The sequence below is a fragment of the Coturnix japonica genome, chromosome 11 (assembly GCF_001577835.2).
Source record: "Coturnix japonica isolate 7356 chromosome 11, Coturnix japonica 2.1, whole genome shotgun sequence".
Lineage (NCBI taxonomy): Eukaryota > Metazoa > Chordata > Aves > Galliformes > Phasianidae > Coturnix > Coturnix japonica.
In genome coordinates, this window is record NC_029526.1 from 1,906,820 (window position 1) to 1,933,653 (window position 26,834).

General features: G+C 60.8%; 4 protein-coding genes across 5 annotated transcripts; 2 read left to right on the plus strand and 2 right to left on the minus strand.

The window, feature by feature from the left end:
• Positions 1–162: 162 nt before the first annotated feature.
• DOK4 (docking protein 4) lies at positions 163–5,370 on the minus strand. 2 transcript variants are annotated; one of them, XM_032447084.1, is made up of 9 exons: positions 5,298–5,370; positions 3,769–3,972; positions 2,854–2,961; positions 2,658–2,772; positions 2,465–2,584; positions 2,176–2,365; positions 1,627–1,765; positions 1,416–1,539; positions 163–1,344 (listed from the first exon to the last, which is right to left on the minus strand). In XM_032447084.1, the coding sequence occupies exons 2-9, from the start codon at positions 3,832–3,834 to the stop codon at positions 1,220–1,222; spliced, it is 987 nt and encodes a 328-aa protein (XP_032302975.1). In that variant the 5' UTR covers positions 3,835–3,972; positions 5,298–5,370; the 3' UTR covers positions 163–1,219. The 2 variants fall into 2 exon arrangements, with proteins under 2 accessions (XP_032302975.1, XP_015729242.1); XM_015873756.2 differs by lacking the exon at positions 5,298–5,370 and having other exon boundaries at positions 3,769–4,421.
• Positions 5,371–5,811: 441 nt separating this feature from the next.
• Positions 5,812–11,403, minus strand: CCDC102A (coiled-coil domain containing 102A). Its single transcript, XM_015873709.2, has 9 exons — positions 11,293–11,403; positions 9,352–9,978; positions 8,765–8,982; positions 8,538–8,646; positions 8,205–8,321; positions 7,903–8,112; positions 7,236–7,406; positions 7,051–7,154; positions 5,812–6,323 (listed from the first exon to the last, which is right to left on the minus strand). The coding sequence occupies exons 2-9, from the start codon at positions 9,907–9,909 to the stop codon at positions 6,197–6,199; spliced, it is 1,614 nt and encodes a 537-aa protein (XP_015729195.1). The 5' UTR covers positions 9,910–9,978; positions 11,293–11,403; the 3' UTR covers positions 5,812–6,196.
• Positions 11,404–12,296: 893 nt separating this feature from the next.
• ADGRG5 (adhesion G protein-coupled receptor G5) lies at positions 12,297–15,804 on the plus strand. The gene is given in 12 exon segments (XM_015873710.2): positions 12,297–12,484; positions 12,486–12,666; positions 12,793–12,871; positions 12,946–13,078; positions 13,327–13,455; positions 13,571–13,687; positions 13,781–13,927; positions 14,005–14,123; positions 14,216–14,481; positions 14,555–14,654; positions 15,208–15,476; positions 15,575–15,804. Coding segments are annotated over 12 exon segments (1,707 nt in total). The 5' UTR covers positions 12,297–12,391; the 3' UTR covers positions 15,649–15,804.
• A 2,474-nt stretch (positions 15,805–18,278) lies between these two features.
• ADGRG1 (adhesion G protein-coupled receptor G1) lies at positions 18,279–26,729 on the plus strand. The gene is made up of 14 exons (XM_015873788.1): positions 18,279–18,404; positions 21,694–21,781; positions 22,053–22,460; positions 22,855–22,972; positions 23,061–23,208; positions 23,325–23,456; positions 23,605–23,721; positions 23,995–24,040; positions 24,186–24,286; positions 24,363–24,478; positions 24,671–24,945; positions 25,388–25,499; positions 25,696–25,964; positions 26,094–26,729. The coding sequence occupies exons 2-14, from the start codon at positions 21,742–21,744 to the stop codon at positions 26,213–26,215; spliced, it is 2,004 nt and encodes a 667-aa protein (XP_015729274.1). The 5' UTR covers positions 18,279–18,404; positions 21,694–21,741; the 3' UTR covers positions 26,216–26,729.
• Positions 26,730–26,834: the final 105 nt, after the last annotated feature.

Genomic DNA, 26,834 nt, shown 5'->3' on the forward strand with positions numbered 1-26,834 from the left:
CTTTGGAATGTCCTTGCAGGCGCTGGAGGCAGAACAAAGCTTGGAGCCAAACGCTGCCTGTAGCATGAGGAAATCTCCCCTGCTCAGCATTTTTTGGCTCTCTGGCATGTGATACTCCAACATGTACTTCCCGAGCATGTTTGGATGGAACAGACAAACAGGAAGGGTGGATAAGGGTTGTTTATTCATTGAGCAATTCCTTAAAAAAAAAAAAAATAAGAAAGAAAAGAAAAAAGAAAGAAGGAAGGAAAAAAAAACCCTAATATTTTTTGGTCATAAATGTGAAATCTTTTCCAGCTGAGGCGTGCAGCCAGGAAAAGAGCAGGTTACACCCCTGACCAGTGCCCAGGGACCCATATGCACCCGCAGCTCCCCAGCCCCATCCACAAGCTACACAGACCCAACACACAGTATTTACAGGCCACAGACCACAGGTTCCCACATCATCACAACGCTCCCTGCTCCCAAAGCACCCACCTGGAGCTTTCAGAGAGGAAATCAAACCACTGAGCAACCAAACCAGACCGAAAGGAGAAAGAAACACCGAGAGTTGTACTGCAATAAAAAGATAGCCCTTCTAAAGGAGTTCAATAAATAGGAGAACTAGAAAATCAATTGCTTTTTCAGTTCAAGTCCATTAAGCCCAGCTCCCCTGTGCGAGGTCTTTCACCTGCTCCCACCGCTCGGCTGCTACTGGCCACAATCAGTGCCTGGGTTGCCCCTGGAAATGGGCACAGTGGTGGCACGTGTGTGGGGTGGGGGTACAAAGCTCAGCCCCCATCCCAGCCCGAGGCCTTGGTGTGGAAGGACAACCAGTTCCTTCTGAGACATCCCAATCCTGCAGCGTCCCGAGCTCTTTGCAATGGCCAAGCAGTGCCGTCCTTCCTTCCTACCTGCAGGAAACTGGCCGAACCTCTTTGCCCCCACCTCGTTTCCATCTCCCAGCCCAAGAGCCAAAAGGCCTCTTTGAGCATCTCCTCTTCCTGAGGTCTCCTCGGGGGCGATAACTTTGCGTCCACGTGAGAAGGGAATATCTGACTGTATAATATGGATACGCAATATATACTCAAAGTCACTGAGCGCAGCGAGGCCGTCACCTCCTGGAGCTTCAGGGCCTGGAGGATGCCCTGATACCATCTCCCTGCTGCAAAGGGCTCTGCGGCTTCCCAGGGCCTGGACACCCCCGGAAAGGAAGGAAGGGGCCGTGGAGCACCCGCCATCATGGGGACGAGGTGTGCTCCCTGATGTCGGGTTGGTCACCGCCGGGGGGCTTTGGCTTCAGCAGGATGAACCTGTCCAGGAGGTCATTGTCCGAGCCGGCCTGAGCGCCTGCATAGGGCTCACCTGGGGACAGAGCACAGTGTGGGGATGGCTGAGGGGCTGCGGGACCCCCACGGGGCCCTGGGGACACTCACCGGCATAGCTGGAGGACTCGGCCATGTTCTGCGAGCCGGTGATGTGGTGCCAGTACGCGCTGCGGGGCAGCATGGTGGTGGGCGTGCAGGGGTAGGAGAAGGGCTCACTGCCCTTGTTCAGCAGCTGGGGGGAGCATGGTACACACGTGAGCCCACCCTGCAGGGCACGAGCCGCCCCGGGTGACCCCCCATCCCACAGGCTGTGCCTCACCCTGACGTTCTTCTCCATCTCCAGCAGGACCCGCTTGTGCTGCTCGGCGATGGCCAGCGTTGCGCTGTGCACACGCTGGTAGATCTGCTCCCCTTCCTGCGTCTGGAAGGTGTAGAGGCCCTCTCCTGCATCACACATCCTATGGGGTGGGAGCAGAGGGGTGTTATAATGGCACGGGGTGGGCCAGGCCATAGCACAGCCCCCCCCAGCACCCACGGGTGCCCTTCCCAGCCAGCATCATCCCACAGCCGGCCCTGCCGCCCCCTCCCCTCGCGTCGGGCATGGTGAGTCAGCGGAAGCCATAGGGCCGGGATGAAAGGAAAGATCATGTTTCTTCCCCTCTGGAGCTGGTAATTAGCAGGAAAGTTCCTAATATAGCCAGGCCTGGTGGAGCCTAAGCAGCTCCCCCCGTGGCTCCTGCAGGGCTGGGCGCGTGGGTGGCCCCGGGAAGGGCCCGGAGCGGCCCTACAGCTATGGGGCACCCTATGGCGGCCCTCAGCCCGGCGTCAGGCCTGGGGGGGACGCTGGGTGTGCCCGGCCCCGTCTCACCGTCCCGCCTCGAAGGTGAAGCGCGTGGCGTCGCGGCCGTAGCGGCGCAGGGAGCAGAGGGGCCAGGAGAGCAGCTTGAGGCGCGGGTTGTGCGTGTCCCAGAGGTAGATGTTTTCGTGGGTGATCTGCAGCTTGCACTCGCCGTACACGTCCAGGTTGGGGCAGGGGAGGAGGAACACGTTGAACCGGTCTGGGAAAAAAAAGGAATAAAAAAAATAAGAATAATTCACCAGGAAAGAAAAAAACATGCAGAAAAGCCCCAAATCTCAGCATGGCTGCGGTGGCTCACCCGTCTGCTCGCACTGCACGCCGGCCGCCAGCAGGTCGGGCTCCCCCAGGCTGATATCATTGAGACGGGCACCCAAGCACTCCACCGACAGCGCCTTGTACCACTCCTCGGCCTCCAGCTCTGCAAGGCACACAGCGTGGCAAAGCAGGGTCCCATAGCCCAGCATGGCCCAGCCCGCAGCGTCACCCCGTACCCGAATCACAGGTGAAGGTACGTGTGGAGTCGTCAGTGAAGACGATGGCCACCGCCTGCCTCTTGGTCTCCTTGGGCAGCCGCGTGATGCACTTGACGTTGCTGATCTCGGTCACCTGGAGGGGTGGCGCGGTGTCACTGGGGTGGTGTTGGGGGTAGGATGGGATGCGTGGCACACCCTGGCCGTGGCTGCTCACCTTGGGGCAGGCCCGCAGGCACGCTGCCTTCTCATCTGGGTACTTCTCCAGGCGCTGGGGCCCTTTGCTGGAGGATTTGCGGAAGACGAGCCAGCACCGCCGGTAGATCTGTGGGTAGAGATGGGCCATGCGTCCCCCTCCCCTGCAGAATAGCTCTGTCCTCACCAACCCTATGGGATTTCCACCAACCAACCCCCCGCCCTCCCCACCAACCCTATGGGATTTCCACACCTGGGAGCAGAGGAACCCCAGGTATGGGTGGTGCTTGCTATCCCTTGGTTTCCCCATCCCCAAGTGATGGATGCCCACGGGGTCCACCGCTCCCCTGCCACCATCCTGGGGACAGGAGAGGACACTGGGCTCTGGGCAGCCCCCGTGTCCCTGCATGCAGCCCCCTGGGGCCTTCACAGACCCCGCACATCCCCGTCCCACTGTCTGCCCCCACCCCATCCCCATCCCCATCCCCTAACCCTGCGGGGGTGATGAGACCACTGTGTCCCCCCCCCCCCCACATTCGTTCTTTGTTCTCCCTAATTAGCGTGAAATTACCCAGCATGCTCCGAGCAGTGGAGGTGGGTGGGGGGCTGGCCCCACTCCCCCCTCCGTAGGGGCTGTACCCCCCATTTTGCAGCTGCTGTGCGGCATCCCCCCCCCCTCCCCATAGCGCTGCTGGGAGCAAAGGGAAACCGAGGCACGGCACTCAGCGGGATGGCTCAGCAAGCAACAAGTGCCCCCTCCCCCCCCATCTGCACGCAGACCCAAAGTAATGCTTTTTTTCACCCAAAATGCCAGAGACGCGGAATGCCGTGAGAGGCAACGTGGATGGATCCCTGGCCACGTCGCCTCTCACGGCATTTGGAGCCCAAGGAGCATCCCCCTCCCTCCCCCCACCCCCTGCAGCCCCCACTCACTCACCCCCAGCTTTCTGCTCTTCATCCTCACGTAGCCTTGCTTGATGATGTCGTTAAAATTCGTAGCCATGGCGGAGCCCGGCCCCCCCCCCTCCTTCTCCTCCTTCCTCTTCCTCCCTCCTTCACCTGCGCTCCCGTTTCACCGCCGCCTCCGCCCCGGCTTTGTCTCAGCGGCGTCCCCCATCCTCTCCCCACTGCCACGGGTTCCCTTCTCGGGAAAGAGAAACGACAGATAGACGGGAGACAGTGACATCTTCCTCCGTCTCTCCTCCTCCTCCTCCTCCCTTCCCTCCGCTGCTGCCTGAACCATCGCAGTGGAACAGTCCGGCGTTAACCCCTGCACTTCCTCTCCTTCCTCCCGGGCAGCGGAGCGGCTGTGAGCAACCACAGTGCCATCAGTAGGGCTCAGAGTTAACACCCCAACCCCTCCGAGGGGGGCACGGGGCCAAAGCAGCGCCATTCACTGCCACACAGCCCCATTCACCGCCGCACGGCCCCATTCACAAGCACCGATGTTGGCTCAGCTCCACCTTTGGTGGCAGTGCTGTGCCAGCCTTCATCTCTCCTCCTCCTCCTCCTTCACACAGGCAGAGCAGCAGCCCCGATACCTTCGGGCTGTTGTACCCACATATGCCAAAGGGGACCCACGATCCCACTCCTGACCCCCTGCCCCAGCCCTGTATCCCATAACTGAGCCCCATATCTGAGTCCCAGCCCTAAGCCTTATACCTGAGCCCCAGCCATAGCCCCGAGCCCCATCCCCAAGCCCCCATTTTCAGCCACATCCCCATGTCCCTGCAGCACCCTGAGCTCTGCTCCGTGTTAGAACCTCTTGCACTGCAACCCGAAGCCTCGGCAGTAAATAATGAGCGCAATTCAAAGGGAGATGAAAAACCAACAGCATTACTCAGAAGACAAACACTGTCGGCAAAGGCAGAAAAGGTGCCAGGGTGCACCCAGCTCCCCCATAGCCACGGCCTACGGAGCAGGGACACCTTCACCAATGGGACCAGCCACATCCCCGGTGCTACCACCATCGGCTGTAGCATGGGATAAGATGATAAGATGGGAGGGGATGTGATGGGACAGGATGGGCTCAGCTCTGCCTCCGTCCTATTGATGGTAAGGGGATGGCAGTGCCTTGACCCCCCACACCGCGGTCACCTGTAGGGTCCCCATTGCTCTGAGCTCTCACTGAGCGCTGAGTGGGGGCAGGGGACAGAGATAAGGGAGGATGGAGGGGACCCGGGGAAGGGGCGCACGTGGTGAACGCGGGGGGGGGGGGGGGGGGGGGGGNGGGGGGGGGGGGGGGGGGGGGGGGGGGGGGGGGGGGGGGGGGGGGGGGGGGGGGGGGGGGGGAGCTGGCCACCACCCCCATCAGGGATGGAAAAACCTCCGAGGAAAGCAGTAAGCAGTCACCAAGGAAACAGGCAAGGCATGCTCGGCTATGGGGCTCCACGCTGCGCTCCCAGACCCCCCGACCCCGGTCACAGCGACCCCCGCAGCCCCCCGACACGTGTCACCCATCCTTACCCGACCCCACCGCTGCAGGCGGCGGCCCCGGCGCTGGGCGCTGCGAGCACGGCAACCGCGAGGACACGCCCCCAACCCTAAATCACGCCCCCAACCCCAAACCACGCCCCCAACCCCAAACCAGGCCCACCGCCAGGACATCACCGGGCGCGGGGTTCGGACCGTCCCCTCCCGGTGGGCTGCGGGGTCTCATGTCACCCCATGGACACAGGCCGTGTGCCCCCCCCTGCCCTGAAAGGATCGATGCTCGCTGCAAGCGAAGGTCATTAAAAAAGGAAGCGAGCGCCGGTGCCTTCAGCCCATCCATTAAGAGCAGGGCAAAGCCATGAGCTCATCGCTGTGTTAATGTTTAATGAGATTCTGTCTGAGCTCCTCTGCGGCTCCGAGCTGGGCTGCAGGGCACTCACAGCCTGGAGCATCCCCAGGGCCCCCCAAAGCCCCCCAACCCCATGGACACCTCACTGAGCCCCTTTGTGGCTGCTTTGCTGGCCCAAGACACCAACAGAGCCTGAACCCCGCTGCATTTGGTGTTTATCATATAAAAAGTCATATACAAATCCGTCCGTACAAATTATATATATATATATATATAAAATAGTGGGCAGGACAGGCTGGCAGGCTGCAGGGCCCTGTTCAGCCTGCTTGGCTCAGCCCCACTCTCTTCTGCAGGCTTCCTCCTCCAGGTTGATGCTCAGAGCCATTCAGGTGGCCGAGGGGTATCAGTTCAAGAGGTGCAGGGAGCAAACTTGGGACATCCCCTGGTCAGTTCCTCCCTGCTGCCCCATGCCTCAGTTTCCCCATCCACAGCGAGGTCACGGTGCAAAGCAGTTCGGGATGAACCCAATGACAGGCACTTGTTGGCAGGGAACCACCACGGGATGTCCCCACGTCCACGGATTTTAGGGCACCTGGATCTGCAAGTCCTCATCCTCATCGGGGTCGCTGGTGCCGTCTCCGGGGTCTTCGGGGCCGAAGCGGGTGCTGCGCATCTTGCCAAAGAGCGGGGTGCTCTGCTGCCTCCTCAGCCTGCAAGAAGGAGCTGCTGGAAGAGGGCGGCCCCAATCCCCCCCACCCCGGCTCATGGGACCCCATCCTGCATTCTCCCCCATGGAACGCCCTAAAAAACCCTTCCTGAGCACGGCAGGGTTGGGGAACGGCGCCAGTGCTTTTAGCTCTTTGCTTGCTCCCACATTAAAATTCATCAGCAAAGATTGATGGGGAAAATTTGAAAGGAGGGCCCGGGATGATGGTGGGGATGCAGCTCTCCCAGCCCTCCCTGCTTGTTCAGTGTGTTTTACTGGCAAGCATGAATTATTTAGGGTGAGCGTGCGGGGAGGCTGCAGGGGCAGGGAGGGGGGAAGACGAAGCCTCCATTATTCCTCTATGATTTAATGAAGATGTCCCAATAAAACAAAGGAAGATTATAAAAACAAACTCCCCGAGCGCCTCCCGGAGACGCTCCGGAGCAGAATCGATCTCTCTCATGGCCATTTCATCTCTTTATGGCTGGAAAAGCAAATTGAGGCCAGAGAAAAGTTTTGAGGAGCAATAAAACTGAGACCCACGAGCATCCCTGCCTCCCTGCAGGCTCAGGCAGGGCCACCTGGGGACAGGGACAGAGGAGCCCCAGAGGTGCTGAGTGGCTCCATGGATGTGCTGGGGGCACTCAGGCTCTGTGGACTGGGGAGACATTAGGAAGGGACAAGCGCAGGGAGCCCATGAGCCCAGCTGTGGGTCCCCACTGCTCACTGACCGGGACTGCAGATGCTCCAGCTGCACCTGGAAGCTCTCACTCTGCTCTGTCTGCTCATCCAGCGACCGCTGCAGCTTCCGTGTCTGGTTGTGGGCCTCGTCCAGCTGCAGCAGGTGATGGAAACACAGTGGTTGGCACTGAGCAGAGCCACGCTGCTCCCTAAGCACCCACCTGCAGGGACTCACCTCGTCCTCGGCCTGGGCCAGCTCCTTCTTCAGCTCCTCCACCCTCAGGCGCAGCTTCTTCACCTCCCCCTCGTGCTGCTCCACGCGGCGGTTGGCATGGGCCAGCTCGGCCATCTTCTCCTGGTACTGCTTCTTCAGCTTGGCATGGACGTGCTTCAGGTCTGCCAGCTCCTGCAGGGACACGGGGCTGAGCACGGCTTCCCTACAGCCCATTCTGCTCCCATGGACCTCTCCCACTGCCCCCATAACAGAGGAGCCGCCACCTCCATGGACTGCCACCCCCTACACAGTATCACAGAATCATGAAGGTTGGAAGAGACTTCTCAGATCTAGTCCAACCATTGAGCCATCACCACCATGCCCATTAAACCACAGAATCACTGAGGTTGGAAGAGATCATCAAGTCCAACCATCAACTCATCACCTCTGGCCCTAAACAGAACTGCAGAATCATTAAGGTTGGAAGAGACCTCTAAGATCCCCATGCCCAGCCCCAACCCATCCTCATTAAACCTTGTCCCTTTCCACGTTTCTTGAACACAAGGTGAGGGCAGAGTTTGGGATGGGGGAGATCCTGGAGGATAGAGCTACAGCAACATGGGGCACGCAGGGACCCAGGTGGCTGCTCAACTGGGTTGAGCTGGCCAGGGATGGGATCTCCCCTCACCTTGTTCTTCTCAAAGAGCTCAGCCTGGATGGTTTTGAGGTCGGTGTCCAGGGCACTGGCTGTCTGACGCCGTTTACGAGCCAACACCTCCTCCAGGTCCTCGATCTGTGCCCGCAGCTTCTTGTTCTCCCGCTCCAGGTTGAGCTTCTCTGTCTCCAGTCGCTCCCTCCGGCCCCACTCGGCTGCATTCTCTGCCTGCAGCCGCTCCATCTGGGCAGGGGATGCAGGGTAACAGCAGGCTCCCCCTGCTACTCCGCACCCTCCCTTTTCCTATGGGGATGCCCCCCACTGCCCGGCCTCACCTCCATGCGCAGCTCTGCCAGTTTCTTGTCCATGCTGGAGCGAGCACCCAGCTCATCCTCCAGGTCCTCTGAGATGCGTCCCAGCTCATCCTGGTGGATCTCCTTGAGGATGTTCAGCTGCAGGGGGATAAAGGCAGGCAGTGAGCACCCACCCACCACCACTCGAGCTGTCCCCACAGTCTCCTTCAGGCTGGAGGGACACAGCTCTATCACCACATCACCTCTACCAGTGCCTGGAGTCTCCATACTTCCAGGTAAGGACCAGTTGTGGCTGATCAACGACACTAACCTGGGACATGCCACCCCCTGGAGGTTCCTGGACGCTTTGCTCACCTGCTTCATCACCTCCTGCTTGTTCTTGTTGAGCTCCTCGTACTTGATCTTCCACTGGCTCAGCTCGCCCTCCAGCTTCTCAATGTTCTTGCTGAGCGCCAGCTTGTCCCTGTGGAGAGGCAGCCCTGGTGAGAGCTGGCAGAGCCTCGTGGTGCCCCCTCCTGGGGTGGGACAGCCACCAGCCATGCCGGGCGATACCCAACCAGCCTGCAGTCCAAAGCACTCACTCCCTCTCTTTGAGCAGCACTTTCTGAGACTCATCCAGCCTCAGCTTCAGGGCAGTGATTTTGGAGGCATCCTCCTCAACAACACTGACATCCTCCCAGAGCAGTCGGCTCCTTTCCTGGCGTGAGAAGGAGCTCCGTGTGCCCGCAGTGCTGCGCTGCTCCCAGCTGTCTGCACCCTCCTGTTTGCCCTTCAGGATGTTCTCCATCAGCTCCAGCTCCTGAAGTTGCAGCATGGGGAAGAAGGGGTCACAGGTGTGAAGCACAGCTGCCCACAGGGAGGGTGGGTGACAACCAGCAGCATCCCCTGCTCCAGCCCCATAGTGTCCCCAGGGCTGTGGGGACAAGGCACTGAGGGATGCAGTCAGTGGGCACAGTGGGGTGGGTTGGGGATCTGAGAGGTCTCTCCCAACCTTCACAACGTCTTTAAGTCCAGAAATTCCCAAGCACAGCTCCATGTGCTGCAGCTGCTCCATCCCATAGAGGGCAACACTCCCTCCTTGTCTTCCCATCCAGCCCCTCCTGAGCATGCTTATCCCCATCACCCAACAAGCACACAGACACCCCCAGCCCCGCTCCCACCCCCTCACCTTGGCTTTCGGAGGTGCCTCAGCCCCCACGTCCCGCACAGGCTCACTCTCAGGGGCAGCCTCTCCATCTCCATCACCCTCGGTGCCTCCATCATGGCCACAGAGCCGTGCCAGCTGCCGGCCCAGCTGCTGCCTTTCCTGCAGCCCCTCCTGGCGCTCTCTCCGCAGCCCGGCCAGCTCCTTGGTCAGAGCCTCCAGGCGATGCCGCAGCTGCCGCACCTCCTCTCGTGCCCGGTTTCGCTCTGCCCTCACTTTGCTCCACTTCTCCCTCCAGTTGGCCGTGCAGTCCGACCACCAGCGCATCGTCTTCTCCATCTGTGCCGCCCGTGCCCGCGCCTCCTCCAGCTCCCGCAGCCGCAGCTCCTCACGTCCCTCCCAGTCGGCCTCCAGCAGGGCCGGGGGGGGGCCGGGTGATGGGGTCCCGCTGGGGGGGGATGGAGGGGACGGAGTGGGGCCCAGCTCGCTCCCACCACCCCGCTCGGGGCCCAGCAGGGCCAGCAACGAGCCGCCATGCAGCTGTGGGGAGCCGGCCAGGCGCGGGGCACCGCTCTGGCTCATGGTGGCCTTCCTAGGGCTGCAGCATCGCTCTTGGTGTCAGCATTGGGGTGTGCACCAAGACGTGGGGACCTGCGGGAGAGAGGAGGTGTTAGAGGGGGTACGGCCCATGGAGTGAAGCTGTGAAGGGTCTGGAGGTCCTATGGGGAGAAGAGGAGCTCGGAAGGGCTGCATGTGGCACCGCAGTGCTCAAAGGGAGCTCGCATGCAGCAGGGAGCGACTTGGTGCATGAGATGATAGCGACAGGACGAGGGAGGTGGCTTTAAAGTGAAAGAGGGGAGCTGTGGGTTAGATGTGAGGAAGCAATCCTTTCCTCAGAGGGCGGTGAGGAGCTGGCACTGCTGCCCAGAGCTGTGGGTGCCCCATCCCTGGAGGTGCCCCGGGATGCAGATAGGCTGGGAGTCAGACAGCTACAGCCACACAGCTACAGCCACACAGCTACAGCCACACAGCTACAGCCACACAGCTACAGCCACACAGCTACAGCAGGGCTCGGAGCTCAACAGGCTGTAAGGTCCCCCCAGCACCACCGTTGTGTGACTCATGGTGGGAGCATCCAGCTCCTGCCGCCCCCAGCTCCCCCATTCCCACCCTCCCCACCCCAACACACGGAGCAGCAGCCGCCGCATCTGACCGACCCAGCGCCGGGCTCTGCCAAAACGGGAAACCGCGCCGGGAAACCTCAATGGGAGGCGGCAGCGCTCCCTAATGGGATAAGTACAAGGGATAAGTACAAGGGGTAAGTACATGGGATAAATAAGTACAGGGCCGGAGCCGCCCGCCCGCAGCCCGCGGCCCCACATCGCGCTGCCCACGCGTGGCGGTGGGTCCCCACGCGGCCCCGCTGCGGGACGGGGCGCTGCGGGCGGGAGGACGCGTGCGCGCACCGGTCGCCATGGCGGTGCCACGTCCCGCGCTCGTCGATCCACCCGCGGGCGGGACACGCGCGGCCCACGCGGGACCCTCCGCTGCCGCCCGCCCCCCGCGCGGCCCCATTGGCCGGAGCCGCCTCCACTGCGCCGTGACGCGCCCGCGGGACCCGCATTCCTCCGCTCCCCCCGCGGGTTGCGGTTCGGTTCGGTTCGGTTCTGCCCCTCACGGCCCTTTTGGCCTGTTCCGGTTCGGGTCGGACCCTTTACACTGCCAACAGCCCCCGGTTCGGTTCAGTTTCACCCCCCGTTCACCCTGCACAGAGACCCGGTTCGGTTCGGTTCTGCCCGGTGCGGTACATCGCGGTCCCGCCCGGTGCGGCGCTGCCCGGCTCGGCCCGTCCCGGTTCGGCCCGTTGCGCCCCGTCCGGTCCCGCCCCGTCCCGCCGCAGTTCCCGCAAGTTGCCCGCCCCGCCCGGTGCCGCCCCGCCCGGCTCCTCCCGCTCCTTCCTCTCACCGGATCCGGTGCGGTTCGGTGCGGGCCGGGCCGCTGCCGTTGGAACGCGCTCCTCCTCCCGCCGCCTCCTCCTCCTCCCGTCGCTCCCCGCCCCCCGGCCCGGGGCGGGCGCTGCCCGAAGCGCCGTGTGCTGCCCCCGGGGGTCCCACGCGCGTTGCCCCTCCCGCTTGTTTCCCCCGCAGCTCTGAGCATCCCCGCTCACCCGTTTCCCACGGGAGATGCTGCCACCCGGCGTGGGGCGAAGCTTCAAGTCCCAGCAGCTCCGCTCTGCCTGCGCACGTCCCGGCCCCTTCCCTCCAAGCCCGGAGTTTTTCCATTGGAAAGAAGCGCACGGCGCCAGGGAAGGGGCTCTGCCCCTCTCCTTCCCTCGGAGCAGAACGATTTTGCAGGCAGGACCGAGGAGCGGTTCTGCTGGCACCGAAAGGAGCCTGGGAATGCTGCTGCTGCTGCTGCTGCTGCTGCTGCTGCTGCTGGGGTGGTCGGTGTGGTTTTGTGGCGTCTGGGTTTGAAGTGGGCAGCAGAAGTTCAGAAGTGGGGAGCAGAAGTTCAGTGAAGAACTGGGGCTGTTTAAGGAAACAGCTGCTGGGAGTGGAAGCTTCCAGTGGTTCTCTTCTGCAGATGCCCATATGGAGCATTGGGTGATGCCTGGAAGCCCCCCGCTGAGCCCAGACCCAGGTGGGTCAGGGGGAGGCCGGAGAGGCTGAGCCCCAACCAACTCATCCCATGGAGGGCAGCGTGAAAGGGGCCAAGCAGCGTGAATTCAGAAGTGCCATTGCTTTTATCCACTCATCTGCATATGGAAACTTCCCCTTTTGCTGCACAGACCCACAGTGCGCTCAGAGCCACCCCTGCGGCATCGCGGCAGCTCCCGACACACCGCAGCACTGCCTGGCTCCTGCTGGCCCGGCAGGTAGGAGCTCCCTGGATGGCCATGGGGTTCTGTGGGGCGGGGGGGGCTCAGGGGTTACCTCTCATTAGGGGCCGTGCAGTGATGCTGAGTGCTGGGGGCAACCTGGGAGCAGCCCCCACTGCCCAGCCCTGCTGCTCAGCATGCGGTGGGTGAGCTGCTGCTTTTGGGGTCGGGGCGGCACTGCAAAGGATGCAAATGTGCTGGGTGCCTCCCACCCCTGCGCTGGGACAGCTTCCTCCTGGGGAGTTCGGGGCCGGGTTGGTGCCAGCACCCGGATGCCGCAGGATTTGCATGGCAGGCAGCTGCGGTGGCTGTAGCCCCATCCATGGTGCACCAAGTGTGGCCCCAGGGCTGTGACCGGGGCTCTGTGGGGCTGGGTGCCGTTTGCAGGATCACGGAGATGCCCGCCCTGCTGCTCACTGCCCTCGTCCTCTGCTTCGCTGAGCCCGTCCTGCCCAGCCAAGGTGGGGATCCATCCCTGTGTCCCTGTGCTGCTGGTGGGGGTGAGATGGGGACGGGATGGGGGGGGTGGGGATGGAAGGGGGGCAGGTGCTGCGGCTGGGGCTCATCTCCCAGAACCCCCCTTGCAGATACTGAGGACATCCAGAGCTTCATTAATAACCTGTCAGAGGAGCTGAAACTGAGCAGCTCCCAGCACAACTTGGCCAGGTGAGTACAGCCCCATCCCCACTGCCCACCCCCCCCCACTGCCCCATATCCCACCAGCCCCATTCCTCCATCAGGTTAACAGAGCTGGAGCAGATGCTGGCCCGCAGCAAGCCTGGCAAGGAGGGGCACACGTTCAAAAGCAACATGCTGGAGGCCTTTGTGTTCAGCATCATGGCCGGCAGCTTCCGAGGGCTCAACCTTAGCATGGTGGGTACCGCTCTGCCCTTCCCTTGGAGTGCTTCTGCACCAGCCTCGACCTCCTGGTGCAGGATGTGTCGGGGCCACTTCCCCTCATAGCACAGAGGGTCCCAAGGCAGCTCCACTGCACTTCCTGCACTGCTGAGGCCACACTTCTCTGCCCTGAGCTCCTTTCTCCCCAGCCCAGTTCCCCTTTGCAGGGCTGGGGATGCTCAGGGGATGCCCAGCAAAGTGTGACCCCTCCTCTGCCCCCATAGAGCACAGAGCAAACATCAGCACGGCTCAGGAGCAGCATCAGTTTCCCAGTGGAGCTGATGGAGGGCATGGGGGCACAGGAGGAGCAGAAGCTTGTCTGTATCTACATCCACAGTGCCAGCATGTTCCTGGTGAGTGCCAGCAATGAGGGTGCCTGAGATCTGAGATCCCCTGGAGCAGCCCCATGTAGATACACTATGGGGCTGCGGTGAGGTCCCATAAGGCATCTTGCTCTGCCTCACACAGGATGAGCACAACAGCTCCGTGCTGCACAACCACATCCTGGGGGCCTTCCTGCACAACAGGACGGTGGGTTGGCTGCGGCGCCCCGTGGAGATCCGCTTCAGGCATGACAAGGAGCTGGTGAGCTGAGCTCCATCGTGGCACCAATGGGATGTGGGGTTCCCAGGGAGCAGACTGTCCCCATCTCACTCCCTCCATCCCCCTTCCCACCAGGACAGCTCCAATGCCACCTGTGTCTTCTGGCAGCCCGCAGGCACGGGCAGTGCTGGCAGCTGGAGCAGGGAGGGCTGTGAGACAAAGCACCAGGAGGGCACCGTGCGCTGCCTCTGCAACCACCTCACCTACTTTGCCGTGCTGCTGGTGCGTGGCTCCTGCCCTTCCTCCTCCCACCCCATAGGAAACCCCACGGCTCACCCCATGTGCACCTCTCTGAACAGATCCAGGCGCAGAACCTGAGTGAGTCCGAGCTGCAGTCCCTCACCTACATCAGCACCGTGGGCTGCTCCATCTCAGCCGCTGCTGCCTTCTGCACTCTGCTGCTCTGCTGTGTTTTCAGGTAGAGATGTGCCATGCTGTGCCATGCACAACACCGTGTTGTGCTGCCTGCTGGGCACCCTCTGCACCCTGTGCCCTCTACCCCCTCTGCAGATGCCAGCCACGGGATGACACGACCAGGATCCACATGAACCTGCTGGCTGCACTGCTCCTGCTCAATACCAGCTTCTTGCTGAGCGAGCCACTGGCTGCGGGCACCATGGGAGGCTGCCAGGCTGCAGCTGCCCTGCTGCATGGCAGCCTCCTCTGTGCCCTGGGGTGGATGGGGGCTGAAGGCTTCCACCTCTACCTCCTCCTCATCAAGGTCTACAACATCTATGTGCGGCACTACCTCCTCAAGCTCTGCCTCTGCACCTGGGGTGAGTGCCTTTGGAGGCTCCCATTGCCCCACTGCCCTTGCACAGCCCTACACAGCCTCTCCCTGGCCCCCAGGTCTGCCCACGCTGGCTGTGGTGGCTGTGCTCATCTTCAAGAGAGAAATCTACGGGCACCACATCATCAGCACTGCTGAGGGTTACAAGAACGTGACCATGTGAGTGTGGGGGCAGCTGGCTCCTCAAGCAAACCATGCACTGGCTCCCCATAGGGCACCCCATGCACTCTGGGCTCCCCATGCACTCCCATGTACCCCACGAACCTTGAGTTTCCCCATGCATCTTAAGTCCCCCATGCATCTTGGGCTCCCCATGCACCCCCAAAGGCCACATGCATCCTGTGCACTCAGGGTTACCCATCCATCCCATGCACTATGCCTTACCTGTGTGCTCCCAGTGATTCCAGAAACCTCAGAGTTCCCAAGTACCCCATGCACCCTGGGTTCTCCATGCACCCCATGCACTTTGGGTTAGCCATGCACCCCCAGGGATTCCAGAAATCCCATGCACCCTGTGTTTCCCATGCAATCCCAGGAACCCCAGGCCCTTCAGTTACCCCATGCACCTCAGGGACCTCAGAAACCCCATGCACCCTGGGCTCTCCATGCACCTGTGCACTTTGGGTTAGCCATGCACCCCCAAGGATTCCATGTATGCTGTGCACCCCAGGCTGACCAGGGTTAGGACACAGCTGTTCCCCATCCCCACCAGGTGCTGGCTCACCAGCCCATCCGCCCACTACATGACCCTGTGCTACGCTGGCCTCATCCTGCTGTTCAACGTGCTGGTGCTGGTGGCCGTGGTGGTGGTGCTGCGGAAGATGCGACAGCAGCAGCAGCAGCAGAGGGCGAGGAGGGACTGCATGACGGTGCTGGGGCTCACCTGCCTGCTGGGCACCACCTGGGGCACGGCCTTCTGTGCCTTTGGTGTGCTCCTTGTGCCCCAGCTCTACCTCTTCACCATCCTCAACTCCCTGCAAGGTCAGCACCCGGCTGGGATTCTGGGGAGGGTTTCTCTCTCCCTCCCATCACTGAGGGTGCCCATGGCATTAACTGTGCCCCCCCCACCTCCCATCCAGGTGTGTTCCTCTGCCTTTGGTACCTCATCACGCACCGCAGCAAGCGCAGCTCCGACAGCAGTGTCTCCAGATAGCGGGGCTGCGGGATTGGCCTCGGTGTTCAGCGTTAATTAAAGCGGCACTCGGTGATGAAGGCGGCGAGGAGCCGCCAGAGGGCACCAGGGCAATGGGCTGGAGCGTGGTCGATGGGTTTTCCTCCTGTACAAAAACAAGCGCGGAGCAAAACTGTCCGGTTTGAATGAGCTTTATGATAGAATCACAGCCGCTAAGGTTGGAAGAGAACCTACGGGATTACCAGATCCAACTGCTGATCCATCCCCTAACCCTGTCCCTAAATAGAGCTGCAGAATCATTACGGTTGGAAGAGACCTCTAATACCGGCCCCACCCCATCACCCTTAATGGGGTCCCAGCAGCCTGGTCTGCAGCAGACACACAGCGAGGGCAAACTGTAGGGCAGAAAACATGGCTGGAGATGGCGATGGCACAGCATCAGCCCAAAGCAGCCCCACTTTGCCTCTGTGCACTCCTCTCTTTGGAGCCAGGCAGTGGGGCTGCACCATTTGGTCCCCCTGTCCCCATGCAGGGCACAGTGGCACAGCTCCAGCTCTTCCCATAACACTCTGCTGAGTGTTTTTCCCTTTCTGGCTGCTTTGTGGGACCTATTTCTGGGAACAGAGCTAAGGAAGCCGCTCGCCCTCCTGCTTTGTTCTGTGCACAAAGGAAATTCGCCGCTGTTTCCACCCGTCCCGCTCACATCGAGGACAAAAGCCGTCCTGCTGCTGCTGTGCGGCGATGAGCTGGGCATGGCTCAGCACTTCATCATCACTTGGGGCTTGACAAAGCTTGGTGGGATGCCAAGAGCAAACCCCATAGCGAGCATCACCCTCCTGGCCCCGCACCCCAGGCATGAATCATGACCCTGCTGGTGGCTGTGTCTGCACCGACACCGGTGCGTTCCTATGCCTGTTCCTGTATCCAGCAGTGCCTGGAAAACAATGACCTCACCATGCCCTCACCATACCCTCACCATACCTCCCTGCGTGACCATCCTGGGGCTGCAGGGCCACAGTGCAGTGTGGCACACCCCAAGGTGCCCGGAGCCCAGAGGGTGCCCTGCCATCCCCATGCTGTGCTGGATGGCAGTGGGAACCGAAGCCCAGCCCATCTCACCTCCTCAAGGAGAGCCAGCTCTATTTATCTTTCCCACAGCCCTATCAGGTGTATTTTCTCAGCTACTCAAGCATTTGGCTCCCAGGTTGGGTGGGGATCACGGGGGGTGGGCAGCAGCTGGGATGAGGATGCAGGTTTGCAGCCCAGGGTGCATGCAGGGGTTCTGCAGGGCTTGGCGCTCCAACCTGCCCAGAGCTCAGCCTCATGCAGTGCCTCTGGGCATGGGTTGGAATCCACGGGCTCTCCATCCACAGGGGTTCCCAAGGCTCGAACTGCTCAGCTCAAGCAGTAAATCCTTATCAGGTTCAGGGAGTGCTGCTGGCCGGAGCCCAAGGGCAAATTTCCCCCGCAGGGACAACGTGAGGATTTCCTCCCCCAGTGCTCCACATCGGTCTTTGAAGGCAGCAGCGAGCCCTGCTGACTTCCACATCATCCGATAACATCAACAAGTGCAGACATCAGCCCTAAAATAACTCTACCGACCTCCTGATAACGCCCTGATGTGGACAGAAGCCTTTTTGTTCCCTGGACGGCAGCAAAGGCACGGCCCGAGGTGTCCTTTCCCTATAGGAGCTGTGATCCCGGGGCCGGGGGTCAGCACGGGGGGCTGCATCCTGCACCAGGAGACGGGAGCAGGGCGAGAGGAGTGGGGATGGGAGGGATGCGGGTACAAGGGGATGGCTGCCCGGAAAGGAGCCGCGCTGGCTGCGGTGTGGCCGCGTGATGCAGCGTGTGCCGGCCCGGGGGCAGCTGAACAAAGAGGCCACAGCTGATGGGTGATGTGAACGGAGCACGAGGTGCTGGGCTGGGACCCCCTAAGGCACAGCGAGCACCGATCTCATCCCATTCCCATCCCGTTCCCACCCCTGTTCCCGGTGTGGCCGCGGCACCTTGGGTTCGTTGATTGCCTTTTGTCCCCGTGCCGCCGCGTCCACCCTTCCCCCAGCAGCATGAAAGAGAAGAAAAGTCCCATTCAGCCCTCTGGGAATATCCGTGAGAGGCTGAGTATTTACGCTTCCTGGCCACCTCCCCGCCATCTCCTTGGAAGCCGGCTCTCCCTTTTCAGCGCACACAAAGGGCTGCTGGGCTGGAACCTGGCCACGCCGCCTTAGCTCCGCATGCACCGCGCTGCCGTCGGGGCTCCGTCCCGGACCCCACATCTCAGGGGGTGCCGGGCACGGGGAGCACCGCGCTCAGCACCCACTGCCCGCACCCTCATTTCCTGCCCGGAGCAGGACACGCTTCTTAGGACGCCGCGTCCCGGCCGCTCTCACATCGGCTGTTATTCTTTAATCCCTTTCCCAGCCGGGCGTGCAGCCTGGCAGCCGTACAACTCCTTTCCTCCCCCTGGCCGCCCTCCAGCCCCAGCTCCCGGGGGTACTTCCCCCGCCCCACCGCGCTCCCTCTGCCGATCCCCGGCCCGAGGGGGCGATACCGCCCGCCGTCCCCCCGCCCCCCAGCCCGGCTCCATCGCACGAGCAGGTGCCGCAGCACAGGGGTCTCGGCCGGATCCCACCCCGCTGAGTCACCGCCTGCCCTGGGGGTGGGGTGGGAGCGGAGGCGGGGCGGGGGTTGTGCCGAGCCGAGCGCCGAGCTCCGTCCAGCCGAGCAGCGCCGAGCGGCGTCGGGACGGCGCGCCCCGCCCGGCCCCGGCACAGGTAAATGGACACAGGTAGCGGCGGTGGGGGATGCGGAGGTGACGACGGGGCTGCGTGGGGAGCGGGGGGATGCTGCGGGCTGTGGGCCGGGATTCGGCCCCCGGCAGCGGGCGCGGTGCGGGCGTTCCGTGCCGACTGCTTTGTGGCTCAGCGCAAGGTGTAACGCCTCTGTCCGTGTAGAGAATGGGGCTCCTCGGGGTCTTTCTGCGCGCAGCCTCTGTCCTTACGGGCTCTTCTCTTTCCTCTCTAAATCGGGCTCCGTACCCCGCAGCCGGGCTGGATTCCAGGGCCGTGGAGCCGCCTCGCGGGGCAGCTGCTCGCGGCTGCTTCCTCGGCACAGCTGAGCCCTGCCAAGGCCGCACCACTCTGCCGTGCCGTGCCGTGCCATTCTATGCCGTGCCGTGCCGTGCCATTCTATGCCGTTCCGCGCCATGCCGTGCCATTCTATGCCACGCTCTGCTGTTCCGTTCTACACCATCCCGCTCCATTCTGTGCCGTTCCACACCATTCCATTCCATGCCATGGCAACCAACGTGTGTGGCTCGCCAACCCGGGGGCCCACGAGCACACCCCGCTCGGTGCCGTCTCGGAGCAGCCGGCGTGTCTCAGCACAGCGCTCTCGCAGCCCGATGCCCGCCGGGGGATTCCTCCTGCAGCCCTGCGCCTGCTGCTGCCGGTCCCGGCACGCTGCTCCCACTGCTCCATAAAGGGATGGGGCGCAGAGCAGCGGTGGGAAAGCAGGATGAAATCTCCTGGAATAACCCCCTGGCAGCACGGCTGCGGGCAGGGCTGCCGGCCAACGTGGATTTCACGGTCTGCTTGGCACAGAAGCCTGCTGCCACCAGCAGGGAGCCAGGGGGGCTTTGGGTTGCTCGGATTTGGGGCACACACCAGGCTCTGGGCAGCCCCATCAGCACGGTGCCGCCCCGCGGTGGGTCTGCCGCTCCCACGGGAATGAAGCCCCGACCCTGTAAACACCGCATAGTTGGTCGCCATCCAGCTCTTAATCCCGCAGCCCACTGCGGGTGCTATTCGTAGAGCAACAGGTTCACAAAACAACTGCACGCTGCCGGGACACGGCACCCCGGGGCTGAGCACTGCGCACCTTCATGGGGTCACCCATGGGTGTTGCAGGGACGTGCTGGTGCTGCTGTGTGCCAGCTGGCCGGTCCTGAGCCGCCAACTCCTTTCCCATCAGCTCGCTGACAGCTGGGCCTTGGCAGGGGCTCTGCTCTGCAGCCCAGGTACCTGGCTCTGCAGCAGGGTGCCGAGGGTTTTGGTGAGGCAGAGAGCAGAGCAGCTTCTTGCAGCCCTCATCACACATTGGTGTGTGCCTTGCATTGCATTCACCCCATTGTTTGTGGTTGAGAAGCTGAAAGTCCCACCCTTCACACCAGCACTAAATCGGTCGGTTTGGTTTCCGATGATGCTCGCTGCATTTTGGGGCTGTGGTGACCCGTGGCTCCATGCATTCCCATGCGATCTGCAGCCATCCTGGTGGCCGAGGGCACGTGCCTGACGCCCGCTGGTGACGGGAAGGGGCTGACGTGCCGATGCCGTGAGCAATGTGTGGGCTGCCCATGGGCTGCAGGCCAAGGACAAGGGCACACTGTGAAGGCAGGTCTGCTCTCCATGCATGGCTCCATTCCGCTCTGTGTCTCCATGCCTCAGTTTCCCCATCCACCCCCCAGACTGTGCCTCCTGCCCCATGGCTGACAGGCTGTGGGCAAAGAGCTGTACCTCCATTAGCATCTAAGGAGCCTGGATACAAAGCCACAACAATCCCCTCATCCACGTGTCTCCAGTGCTCATTGGAGACGTGAGCACATCTTCCCTCTGTGGGGAAAACATCATGCACAGAGCCTGCCTGCCATCACCGCCTCCATCGAATGCCTGGTGCCCAGTCACCCAGAGAGCAGGAAGGTTTCTCACCGGGCTCTTGTTTTTTCCAGCTTTAGAGGTCACAGTGTTATTCCTCGGCTTCCCTTTCCGATGAGCGCATTCATTTAATGGTACTGAAGGAACACGGTGTAACGTCCCCGCACCGGGGCTGAGCCATGGGGAAAAAATGCACCCTGTGCCAACAGGGGACTGCTCCAAACCCCCACCTCCAACGTGGGGCAGAACAGCAGCTTTCTATGTGTTCCTAGGGAGCTTTTGGGGTTGGGGTTGGGGAAACCGTCCTGTCCCATTGCTGTGGCTGTCAAAAAGGGATTACTGGGAATGGGGGCATGGCCACCCTCTGGTACCTGGACACCCTGATGCTCTGCTTCCCTGCTGCCCCCAGGTACATGGGGGTGGCAATGCTCTGTGTCCCCATTGCCCCCATGGATGCAGAGGAGAAGGGGCAGTGCCTTCTGTGGGTTGTGTCAGCTTTCCCCCCCGCTGTGTCGGGGGATTTTCTCTCGCCATTGTTCAGCTCAGGAAGCAGCAATCAGGAGGGTGAGCAGGGGAAACTTGGCTGCTCAGCTCCGCTGGGTCCCGGCTGGGCTTTTGGGTTCTGGTTGGGCTCAGAAATGACTCAAAGGGACGATCCCTCCCAATTGGTGCCTGTGCCATACCCACACCGGGACCTCAGTGTGTCCATTGTGCCCATGGCAGCACACTGAGCTACAGGACTTAAAGCCACAGAAGAGCCTTTCTTGATATCATTCTCACGCACCCAGGAAGCCATCAGCGTTCCAATCATGTTCAGCATCATGGCCGTGGTCAGAACCTCAGCTGTGCAGTGTAAATTTGTGGGCAGTGCTGCCTGTGAGAAGGCCTCTGTGCTCATGTTGCTGCAGCTCCGCTTTGCACGGCAGCAGCCATCCACATACCTGGCCAGCTTTATGTCTCAGTGCAGCCCTCACTGGTGCAGCCTTGGCTGCTGCTGGGGGCTGGGGGGGCTCTTACAGATTAGTCCCAGCAGTGTGGAAATGCATGCAGATGAAGCACGGTGGGGATGGGGGGGGTGGTGGCAGCAGGGGGTTGGAGTCTCGCTGCGGTGTGTGACACCATCAGCTCCTTGCTGTGAGCACCAGCAAATATAATTCTAGGCTGGGGGAGTTAGGAAACTGCTGTTTCCTTCTGTTCTTATCACCTGCTGAAAGAAGCCAAGGCAGGAACCAAGATATGAGGCAGTGGGCAGGAGGGAGCTCCCCGGCTCCCACATCCCTCTCTGCCCTATGGGGCCATCAGGGTGCCCGCTCCTCCTGGTGACAGTGGCAACCAGAGCTGACTGTGCTCCAGCTGCTGTCCCACCTCAGCTCCCCTTCCCCTGACACCTCTTTTCTTTGTGACCCTCCAGGCTCCATTTGCTCCTGGGAGGCAGAACCCAGGCTGAGAGCCAGCCACCATGAAAGTCCTCCTTCTGTTGCTTCTCTCCCCGCTCCAAGGTAGGCAGCACCCTGCCACGTCCTGGCAGCCCTGAAACACAACTGTTGAGGGCACCGATGGGTGAAACACCTCCTGGATTTGGGTCTCTGGGCTGGGAACGTGGAGAAAAGAGCAGGTCTCCATCCATCTGCAGAGCACTGCCTGTCAATGGGGAGGAAAGGAGCCCAGCACACTGCTGAGCCCTACACTGTGACTGTGGCAGGGTGGGCTCAGGGTTTGGCTGGCCGCCCCCCTGGCTGAGCAGTGTTTCTCTGTCCTTATGCAATGCAGGGGTGGGGGCGAGCGGCCACCAGGAAGATTTCCGCTTCTGCGGTGACAGGAACCAGACTGAGAACAGCTCTGTCATCTACGAGCACAGCTCTGCCAACATCTCCATTGAGAACATGGCCCAGGCACTGGTGATAAGGAGTCCCTTTATGGCAAACAGGACAAATCCTTCCTACCAATACAGCCTGCCAACCACTTTGGGCAGGTATCGCTTCTGTGTCTACTGGTTCAAGGCCAACAGGACCCTCTGGTTGGCATACGGAAAGAAGAGCTTCTTCCTGGGCCGTGAGCCGGCTGATGGCATCACCCGGGGCATGGAGAAGACCAAGGCCTCCATCTTCAATGTGTCCTATGTCTTCAAGGGCCAGAAGAACACCTCCCTTGAGAGCGCATCTGAATATCTTCTCCCTGGTAAAGGCAATTCAGTGTTACGTCAGTGAGATACGGGTTAATTCCATCCGCTGTGCTGGGACCACAGGTGTGGTCCTGGTGCTGTGCTATGGTGTGATGGTATCAGGACTGTGCTAAGGGGTGATGGGAAGGACAACTGGCTCAAGCAGCCCATGGCACCCAGAAAGGAGCTCCCCATAGATAAAGAAAGAGACTTCCCAAAGTGCTTCAGCCTCATTAAATCCCAGGAGGCTCTGCAAGGAGCTCCAAGCTGCAGGCACCTGGAGGAGCCCCATGGGCTGGGATCTTTGTAGGGTCACACCAAAGCCCTTTTCTTGGGGTCATGCCAGTGCTATGGGTGGGGGAAGCTGGTGCTGCCAGTGGTCCTGATGCCATCCCCCGTTTGTGCCACCAGTCCCTCCAGAGATGATGCCTGTCTGGAAGCAGGACGTGGAGGATGAGCTTGCTGCCCTGGATGGCCTCCTCGCTCGGGTGCCATCTGTGGGCTCCACGGCACAGCGCTCTCTTCGGCAGTGAGTGTGGGGCTGGGTGATCACAGGGCATTCACTGCCATGTCCATCCACTTTCCTGGCCCCACTCACTGTGCTCTATTTTCTGCAGCAAACTCGGGGCCTTGGAGAGGACGCTGGCACAAGTGGAGCTTGAAGGACAGAGCCAGACCTTTGGGAAGGCTGCCCTGCGTGCCACTGTGCTGAGCATCAGCCCCACGCAGGCTCCTCGCCACCTGGCCTTTGCGTCCCCAAAAGAGGTGGGCCTGTGTTACCCTGGGGCTAGGCACCCCACTCATCCCCATTGCCCCTGAAGGGTTCAAAGCAACACGCCATCATCTGCCCAAGCTCCACGCCAATGGGTCTGTCCTTGCAGGAGAGCAGAGAGGTGCAGGGGTTTGCTGTGGACCTGCCAAGAAGCTTATTTGTGATGGCAAAGAAGAAGGAGGAGGAGATGGTGGAGCACAGGGTGCTCCTGGTGGACATCAACAGCCAAACTATGTTCCAGGTAATGCCCACACTGTGTTGGCATGATGGGTGTCCCTGCATCCATCCCTGCTTCAGAGGTGTTAGTGCTCCAAAGATGAGCTACAACACAAGGAAGAGGCACATGGACCCCTCCCTTCCTGTTGTGTTCCCACCTCCTTCTCCTGCAGGATGAGAACAGCAGCCACGTCCTGGGTGACAAGGTGGTTGGCATCTCCTTGGTGGACACGGTGGTGGCCAACCTCTCCGAGCCAGTGGTCCTCACCTTCTTCCACAACCGGCTGCCGGTAGGTGGGGAAAGGCCTGTCTGTCTCCTGCAACCATCTCATGTTCTGCCCCATATTTCATAGTTTCATAGTTTCGTGCGGGTTGGAAGGGACCTTAGAGATCATCGAGTCCAACCCCCGGGATTCGAGCCTCTGTGTAGCAGAGCGGCACTTCTACCACTTGTGCCACAGGGGGGATTCGAACTCCGAAGAGGCATATTGCCTCTTCCAAACCCTCTCCCTGGGCTGTGAGCCCTGCACAGCACCCAAGCATCTGTGGTTTTGTCATTTCAGAGGAATGTGACCCCACTGTGTGTCTTCTGGAGGGAGGATGGCACTGGTGAGTGTATCTGTTCTGTACCTCCCTGCCTTGCTCCAGCTCCATAAACCTTCCCCACGATAGGAGGATCCTGACCTCTGTCCTCCCCATTGCTATGGAGGCTTTGGAAGCTCCAAAATCCCAAAGCTCCTGTTCCTGCTGCTCTCCCTTTCTGGGAACTGGGACAGCTATGGCTGTACGACAGTGGAGGGGGACACCCGGACAGACTGCAGATGTAACCACCTCACCTACTTTGCCGTGCTGATGGTGGGTACCACCTTCCCTCAGCTCCCTCCGTCCTTCCCACTGTTCCCTCACTGTCTCTCATTCCTCCTTCTCCCAGGTATCCTCTCCAGAGATTTCCTACCTACACAGGGACTCCCTGAGCCTCATCACATACATTGGCTGCCTCATCTCAGCTTTGGCATCCATCTCCACCATCTTTTTCCTCTACTTCAGGTATGTGCTGGGCACCCAGTGGGCTGGCAGGTCAACCCATGCTCCCTCTGCTGGCTTCCCACTGGGTGGCGCAGCTAGTTTTCCATGAGTGGGGAAATCAGCTTGGAGCCATTGGGACACTGTGTTGTGTTATGGGGCACTGGGGATACTGGCCAGGTGTGGTGCTGAGTTCTTTTCCCCTCACACCTCCAGGAGCAAGCAGAGAGACCAGATCACAAGCATGCACATCCACATGAACCTGCTGGGTGCCATCTTCCTCCTGGACTTCACCTTCCTCGTCTCAGAGCACTTGGCTTCCAGCAGCAGTCAGGCAGCCTGCAGAGCTGGGGGGCTGTTCCTGCACTTCTCCCTCCTCAGCTGCCTCACCTGGATGGGCATCGAGGGCTACAACCTCTACCGGCTCGTGATTGAAGTCTTCAACGCCTACCATGACCACTTCCTCCTCAAGCTCTGCCTGGTGGGCTGGGGTGAGGACTGGGGAGGCAGAGACCCCCGAGGGGGAGGGCAAGGGGCTGATCAGGAACATGGATTCTTCCCCTGAGTCTTTTCCATCATATGTGGGATGGGGATGGAGACCTGTTGGAGCAGGTGTCTGAGAGCAGAGACACCCAGGGCTGCCCATACAGATGGGTTTGGGGCAGGAGACCTTCACCATGCCTGCTTTGGACAGGAGGGTATGGTAGGGTGATATTATGATCTTCTGTGACCCCCATGTGGGTCTGTGCACCACAAGTCTGCTCCTCAGCCAGGGCTTACAGCGGGTGTCCTCATTGCATGCTTCATCCTCGGTTCACGCCAAGGAGAGGAGGTTCTTTGTACACCATGCAAGGAAAAAGGGGAAGGGGTTACTCCAGAAGGTCTATGGGTCAGGGTTGAGGTTGGCTGCTTCATTCTGTTCTTGACACGCAGGACTTCCCTTCCTTTGTGTGATGTTGATCTTCCTGACTAATTGGACCAACTACGGCCCCTTCTACATTCCTGTCTATGAATCCATTGGCGGAAGGTCCACAAATGCAACCATGTAAGTGACGGGAAACTGGTCGCTTGGTCCCTGGTCTTAAAGTCATCTGGTTGAGCCCACCAGGCTGTGCCTTGTGGTGTAGGGTGGAGCAGGGGATCCACACCGTATGCTTTACTGTGTGCTGCCCCCAAGAGCTCTGTCTTGTGCTCCCATGGGATGACACAGCATAACCCTCTGCCCTTTCTCCTCCCTCTAGATGCTGGCTCACGAGCCCCATGATCCATAACGTGGTGAATCTGGGATTCTTCAGCGTGGTGTTTCTCTTCAATTTGGTCATGCTGGGGGCCATGGTGCGGGAGATCCTCCGGCAGAACAAGAAAGGCCACAAGCTCAAGCACGTTCTGGCCCTCTTTGGGCTGAGCATCCTTCTGGGCATTCCATGGGCACTGGTGTTCTTCTCCTTCACCTCTGGTGTTTTCCGCCTTGTCTCCCTCTACATCTTCACCATCGTCAACTCACTCCAAGGTGATCCTGGGGTGCTGGGCTCCCCAGAAGGGCATGAGCTGCCCCGGAGCTTTGGGTGGGATAGGTGAGGTGGGCTCAGAGGTGAGCTCCACAGAGGGGTTCACTCACCATTTCTCCCTCCTCTCCCAGGTTTTCTCATCTTTCTCTGGTACTGGACCATGGTGCTGCAAGCGAAAAAGTCTTCTGACTTCCAGTGCAGCTCAGACAGCGTGAAGCTACAGCCCAACAGCAGCCAGAGCCACCCCGGCTGAGCCCCGTGCTGGCCGTGCCGTGGGGCTGCCTGGCAGAGGGTGGTCGCTTCTCTACTGCACCCACTGGGAGTGCAGGGACCCACGGCGGGGACCCCCAGCCCCTCGCCTCCACTGGCCCCATGTTCCCTATCACTGCGTCCCCCTGAGTATCTGGGTGTCCCCATCCCTGCCTGTTAGCTCCTGCAGGGACGGGGCTGGCTGCTGGGGCAGGGCAGAGGGATGTGTAGGGCTGTGGCATGGGGCAGGGACAGGGCCCTCTGTGCCTCCCAATGTCCTTTCCATTGCCCCAAGGCCAGCAGGTGGGAAAGGCCCCATCTTCAGCCCTTGCTTGTGGCCACCGATAGGGCCCTTCCCAGGCGAAGACAGAATAACATCCACGGGGACGCCCTCTAGCAGCTGAAATAATCTATTTTTGTTATTTTGTTGAATGTTTCTCTATTTTTGTATGGTGTAAATGTTGAATGATTGCGCTCACACGTCAGACCTGCGCCCATTAAAGTCATACCCACTCTGAGTGCGTCTCCCCTGGGGTCTCTGCTGTTGGTGAGCTGTCCTTTGGGGTCCCTCCTTTGGTCATGCCTGTGGATGGTACAGGCTTAGCTGGCAGTGGGACACCCCA